We start from the raw sequence: 6,850 nt of genomic DNA, 5'->3' as shown, positions 1-6,850 counted from the left end.
GTGTACATTCGGCTGCAACACGAAAAAAAAGGGGCACACTAAAATCAGGGCAGCTAGGCAGCATATAATGAAAAAGAGGCCATAAATAATGCTTACGGAAACCATGATAAAACTTTGTAAGCATCAGGAGGAAGAAATGTGGGTAAGCAGTTGAATTCTCCCACATAAATAACATCCAAATTTTGTATGGGTTCATGACTATCTTCTACCACTTAAGAAGGATGGACGAGATGCTGATTTACGAATGCAGTTTTTAAACATAAAGGCGATCCCACCAATTCCATCTTGAGATATCAATGTCCAACACCGATGACATATACACAGTTGCTTCATTGTTTCCGGCCAGAAGGAGGGGTAGGTCATCGTAGGAGGGAGAAATCCATCCCTCAAAACTTGTTACTGCACCTTCGTTTCTTTCTGTAGGTAAGAAGTTCTTACTTAGAACCAAAAAGGGCTGCTTATGTAGGTGTATTCATATTGTGTCAGGTCTTCAATTGGCAATTTAGTATATTTACACCTCAGCTTGATCTGTCAATCTTATCAACTTTTGAGTTTTTTTGTATTTCTTTAATTTTTAAAATCTGTTTATTAAAGATAAGTTCAAGTTTAACCACTACAAGAAAACAACTAGTTAGCTACCGCAATTTTGGTAGCTGATGCAGTAGCTAAAGCAGTTTACCGACTGGAATTAGCGGTTTACCGACCAAAATCATTCGGTCGGTAAGTCACTAGTCGCTGGAGAAACGCCGACTATTTCTGGCAATAGTCGCAACTTTACCGACTGTTCGATTTAGTCGCTGAGTGGTCGCAACTTTTACCGACTACATTTGGCGACTAAAAATCAGTCGCTAATTGGCTAGATCTACCATCTGATCGGTTTACCGACGGAACATTTGTCGGTAATTTAGAAACATTCGTCGTAATGTGCTAGACAATTTATTTATTTAATTGTAATTTATAAATTTTATATATGATAGTAATTATAATTACAATTAGGATTATTAAATACAATTATAAACATATTTTAACCTTTACAATAAATTAACCGCAACATACAACAATAAACAATATTCATGAAAACTAGAAATATATTTACAAAGAATTAATATATGATGCTTAAATGTATCAAAATATATAATATAACTCACAAGATATCATAATCTAGATTAACCTAATATTTGAGGTCAAAATTCTATATCATAAAAAGGTTAACCTATAAAGTTATGTCAAAATATATCGAAGAGCTACATTAACTTGTCTGTATAATCGCTCTTGTATCTCCAACTTCTGTCAATCGCTCGTCTTTCACTTTCTAGGATACCGGTTATCATAATTCTGACAGCAGCTAATAAATTGGTTCTGTCCGCATTGAACTGATCGCAAGAAGAGAAACAAGCAGCAACAATGACAAGAGCCCTAATAAACAAGGAACCACATAATTATGAGCTTATAAAGCTTTATAAAGCCACAGTTGAACACACAAAAATTCATAATAATAATTCACACAGTTGAAATCGTCAATTTTCCTAAAGCACGGACAATCTGTTATCTGATCTCTGGATAAAAACAATAAGCAACCAAAATTGGAACATGATAAATGACTATGAATCCCGGTATCAACATAACACAAAAAGCGTGAAAACTGACCAGAATGTGGTGAAATAGAAGCTTTTAAGACCAATTAACGAGTATAAAATTCAAAGAAACAGAGCAATGCTTAAATAGCAACCTCAACTACATTTGACAACTCCGATAATGTTTGAACTTAGATGTAAAGGTAAACTAACCCAGATAAATAATTCCCCTACTCACTAGAAGTTAAACATATCTTTCTACTGAAAGAACACCAGAAAGCATACGAAATTTTGTAAAGATTTGCATACGAAATTTATGATATGTTATAGGCATCATTGGATTGATAAAGGGAGTGAACATGTTGAAATCTACAACAGGGTGGAGTTTGTCTTAAAGGAAATCATGCAAGGTAAAAGCCCTAGCAGATAGATCAAATTGTTTCCTGAAAGGACAGATTGCTCTTTCTAAAGCACTTTTCAAAGCATATCTCAAGTAGAAAACTAGTAACTTACAATTATCCCGCAGGTTCGGAATGATATTTGAGACTCTTCGAGAGATTCCATCAGCTACATCTACAGATCCAGCAACATTTTTTTCAAACCAGTCCTCCATAAAGCGTGCAGCAGCACCGTTGTTATCCCCACTTAACAAAGAGTTCGTGCGACTCATTGAAGTTCCATGAGTAGTAAGCCAATTAAAGCTACCAACAGGACCCCACTCATCATCAACAAACTTCAATAGGGTCATTTCTTTGTCGACATCATACTTGTATTTCCTGCGTTCTTCTACAGGATTATTCAGATATGCACTAGGACTGCCATATATTTACCTGTCGCCACATACTCCGGGGCAGCATAGCCGTATGTTCCCATCACCCTTGTTGTTACATGAGATAGACTCTCTGAAGGACCCAATTTCGCCAAACCAAAATCTGAAACTTTTGCTGTGTATGACTGCAACAAGTCACAAATTACAGGTTAAAATGACATTTTTGTGTCAATTGTCATCATCCAAAACACAAGCATAGACTCGCATTATATGTTGCACTAGAATGGAAACTGAAAACGGAAACGGCCATAGGGAAACATGTTTGTAAACCATAGCTAGGAAATGGATATGAAACATGGAAACATTACGGAAGAGGAGTTTCCGTGCAACATACATCAAATAGGATAAAAGAGAAAGAAGAATGTAAGAAAATTTAGAAAATAATAAGTTAAAGAAGTGTAGGCAGCCACCCCATCAAGAAGTATGTTTGAGGCCTTAAAATCTCTATAAATAACTTGCTTGTCTGATGTGTGTAAGAAAGCCAGGCCTCGGGCTGCTCCTATAGCAACTTTGATCCGTGTTTCCCATGGAAGTGGCTGAACGGTTGAACCCCCTGAATCGATTGAAATGCGTAGTAATGCATAATCAGAATGTATATCTATAGGAAGTTGCAGAAGAGAATATATTAATCGGGTTCTTACTTCCAAATAGATGGTTTTCCAAACTTCCCTTTTGCATGAATTCATAAACAAGGAGAAGCTCCTTTTCCTCGCAACAGTATCCTATCAGCCTTACAAGGTTCGGATGAGAAAGCCTTCCCAGGAAATTGATCTCCGACTGCAATAAACCACCAGATTTGAAATTAAAGATGTATAAAATAATCTCAAATGTGATTATGATAACCCAAAAGTCCTGACCTGATTGAAGATACACACATTTCAATGACTTGCTATTCTAATTTCCCTATTTTCCTAACAAATGTAGCCAATAATGAAAGTCCTTTGGAGTTAGAGTTACCTGCCATTCTTCAAAGCCTTGCAAGCTCTCAGAATTTAACTTCTTAACAATTACAGTTCCAGTTCCAGTTCCAGGCTTTCCAGTGGTCTTGTCATCGAGCCAACCCTTGAAGACTTTACCGAAACCTCCCTCGCCAAGCACATTATCAAACCTGAAATTCCTGGTGGCAGCTCTGAGTTCTACAAAGGAGAAAATTCTCAAGTTGGGAGTGGGTAAGATCTGGCCATTTGGAAAGGGAGAGTGATCATCCCCACTTCCCTCGGAAAAAAGGCTGTTTCCAGAGATGTTGCTACCCTGAGAAGTTCCTGTTTTGCTGCTTCTTGAAGATGCTGTTGTTTGAGATATTCCTGCATATAGTTTACATCATTCAGAGTTTGATTACTAATAGAGAGGGAGATAGGCACTCATCAAGTTGTTTGATAGCAACATTCTTCTCAGTTTAAAGATCCCCATACCAGCCATATATTTCACATAATGTAATTTCACAAAGCTGGCCTTGATAAACAATAAATCCACACCTCTAAGGCTGGCGAGGCAGAGGCTGAGGTTGGAGAGAAGACAAATCAGCAGACAACACACTCTGGTCAACATTTTTCTCTGCTTTTTTACTTCTCTTGAAACCTCTAGTGGGTCTCATTGAAAACAAGTATAAGAAATCTAAGAAGGATGATTATGGTTTTTGCAAGCAATCCAATGAGAGAGAGTTTAAAGGAGGAAACCAGACAAGTAGAAAGAAATTGAATTCGGAGTAACACACACAAAAAGTTACACTTTAGAGGCGGCGATTATCCAGTTTGTGCGTCTATTAGTGAGTTTGTGTCAAACGAGTCAACATTAACTAAATTTAAAAAAAAATTACTGTCATAATGAAGTCAATCTAATTGGATTAGTGACTATTGTGTCATATTTTCGGGATAACTCCAATTTTTCTCTTCTCTGCTTCTGTCCATCAGATAGCTAAATTCAATATCACCAACCATGGTATCTAGTCCCAGCATACAAATTTCTTTCTTAAGGTCAAAATGAACAAAATAATATCTCTTATGCCTTATGTTAAGGCATATTGGCAACAATACTACAGGAATTTAGAAAAGGCTAATTCGAACCCGACGCAGTTTATCAATGAAATTAGCAGCATTAGTGAATATAATTACTTACCTATTTCATGGGTAAAAGAAAGGATTAACATAACAACGATTTCAAGTTCAAAAGTTTAATATTCCCAAGATAAAACCACAATTACGTTGAAACTAGGAAATCATTTAAGAGACAAAATGCACACACAAATACAATTAATTAGCAAATCATTAAAATCCACAATGATTAACATCCTAATAAGTATCTGCAATCATACAAAATGAAGACTGAAATTTCTAGGGCACTAGTGCCTAAAGGATTGCTACCTTAATAAAAAGAAGGCTAGAGCTAACAGTCTTTTGCTTCTCGTTCTTCCTTCCTCTAGTATCTTTTCAAACTCCTCCAATTTCAGCCCTTCAATTTCAGGTACAAACTCCAGCATACAGAAAAAAAATTTCGCATGCTCCACGATGCTCAGTTAGAGTTAATCAGAGAAGGAAGCCGTAAAAAAGGGAGATGGATCAGGTCAGATGTCTGAAAGGAGAGAGATTGTCGAACAAGAAGAAAGGAGAGTGGCTTAGGTCGGAGAGCAGAGCAGAGAGAAGAGGGGGCTTAGGTCGAGCTCAGAGGGCAAAGAAGAGAGGAGAGGGGCTAGGTCGAGAATAGAAAGAATTTAGGGTTTTCCTTTTTTAATGTCATATTTATATTTCTTTTTTCTTTTTTAGTTTTTCTTTAATTTATATTTTAGTTTTTTTTTTATTAATTTATATCTTAAATACACGTGGTAACATGGGCATTAAGTGATCCGCTACTTTTTGCGACTATATAAAGAAACTAGCGACTACAGCAGTCGCAATTTAGCGACTGAATTTCACGTGGTCGCTAATTTCGGTCGCTAAGTAGCTTTTTTCTTGTAGTGAACCTAACCTATTAAAATGTAGATTTAGTCCTAATATACAAAATTGATGTTTCGTAAGGTCCAATGGCACCCTCCAACAATATTCAAACCAGATTTTTCAAATTTTTGGTAACGTAACCCTAAAATTAATCTTGCTTAAAAAATTAGGGTTATATTTTCACTGGTTCATATGTTAGGACTAAATATGCACTCCACCAAAAATGTTAGAATCAAATTCGATTCTTATCCCATTTATTAACTACACTAAGTCCACTTTCTATAGAACCTTTAGAACCAATTTCACCTTATTCGGAACAACTCTAATTGTCTTTTATACCAATTTGTAATTTGTCAATAGTAGTTAACCATTAGAATGTAAAAGTCGCTCGATTGGGCTAAAATTTATAAATCGGATAAGGACTAAATTTAACTCTAATGTTTCAACCGAAATACAAATTTAGACCTAACTTATGAAATAGTGTAAATTTAACCCTAACGTTTATAAACAAGATCAATTTTAGCCATGCGTTATCGAAAATTTGAAAAAATTGGTTTGGTTCTTATTTAATGGCCTAAACCATACGCAGGCCACTAAACTTGTCACATTTAGTCATTTTGCCCTCTGAAGTTGCGGGACGATCCATTGGCCCCTTCAACTATTTAAAATTCGTATTGACAATCACATGTTTTCATTATAACGGAAATAATTATGATATGTTCTTATTGCAAGCACTAAGGTCATAATAAAAAGAGTTGTGCACTACTAAAACAATGTGCAAACGAGGCTAATATACACAAGTTTTCTTGTAGAAATTGCATATAGGGTTGTGCACTACTAAAACAAGCTGCAAATGAGGTTACATATATGCATACTGGTTCTAATATTTCCATTAACACTTGTACTAATGTTGGAACTTCATTTTGTTTCAGTTATAATGAAAATAGAGGTTACTAATACCACTTTTAAATAGTTGATGGGACAAATAGGTCGTCCCGTAAGTTCAGGGGACAAAATGACTAAAAGTGACAAGTTCAGGGGGTTGCGTTGTCACATCTGACTTTCCAAACAAGTTTGTAGAATTTATAGCAGATTTAGTTTTTAGTATTTTTAGTAGAATTTTTATAATTTTATTAGTAATATATTAAATACCTTAAACATAATTGATATTTGGAAGATCTGAAGTGACTGTTATTTATAGCCAACAACCAGTTTTTTCTAATTTTGGATAACATATGGCTAAAATCATCTTGCTTGTTAGGGCAAATTTGCATGATTGCATATGTTCTAAGTCTACAGTTCACTTAAAATTTAGATTAAAAAAATTGATAAAAAATTGTTCACTTTTAGGGGTTTGACACCTTGAATTTATATTTGAACCTATCATACATTTGAACTTATCAATTTTGATCCTTCAAATTTGCGGACACGGCAGTAGAAATTTGATTCGACGGTGTCATGTCAACTTTGAAGATTTCTAAATCATCAAATAAGGGTGTTGTAGGTCCAACATTGAC

General features: G+C 35.4%; 1 protein-coding gene across 1 annotated transcript; it reads right to left on the bottom strand.

Moving 5' to 3' along the window:
- Positions 1-1,064: 1,064 nt before the first annotated feature.
- On the bottom strand, positions 1,065-3,822 carry LOC136235990 (probable serine/threonine-protein kinase PIX13). The gene is made up of 6 exons (XM_066026118.1): positions 3,816-3,822; positions 3,361-3,707; positions 3,045-3,180; positions 2,814-2,956; positions 2,088-2,528; positions 1,065-1,416 (listed from the first exon to the last, which is right to left on the bottom strand). The coding sequence occupies exons 1-5, from the start codon at positions 3,820-3,822 to the stop codon at positions 2,373-2,375; spliced, it is 789 nt and encodes a 262-aa protein (XP_065882190.1). The 3' UTR covers positions 1,065-1,416; positions 2,088-2,372.
- Positions 3,823-6,850: the final 3,028 nt, after the last annotated feature.

Source organism: Euphorbia lathyris, chromosome 7 (assembly GCF_963576675.1).
Source record: "Euphorbia lathyris chromosome 7, ddEupLath1.1, whole genome shotgun sequence".
Classification (NCBI taxonomy): domain Eukaryota; kingdom Viridiplantae; phylum Streptophyta; class Magnoliopsida; order Malpighiales; family Euphorbiaceae; genus Euphorbia; species Euphorbia lathyris.
The sequence above is the reverse complement of the archived record's forward strand: the minus strand, read 5'-3'. Positions and strand labels throughout refer to the sequence as shown.

Excerpts from the sequence above, each read along its gene's own strand:
- LOC136235990 (XM_066026118.1), bottom strand. Across the intron at positions 2,957-3,044 it reads GGAAAACCATCTATTTGGAA|GGGGTTCAACCGTTCAGCCA; the intron begins GTAAGAACCCGA and ends CAATCGATTCAG. Across the intron at positions 2,529-2,813 it reads CAAACATACTTCTTGATGGG|TCATACACAGCAAAAGTTTC; the intron begins GTGGCTGCCTAC and ends GACTTGTTGCAG.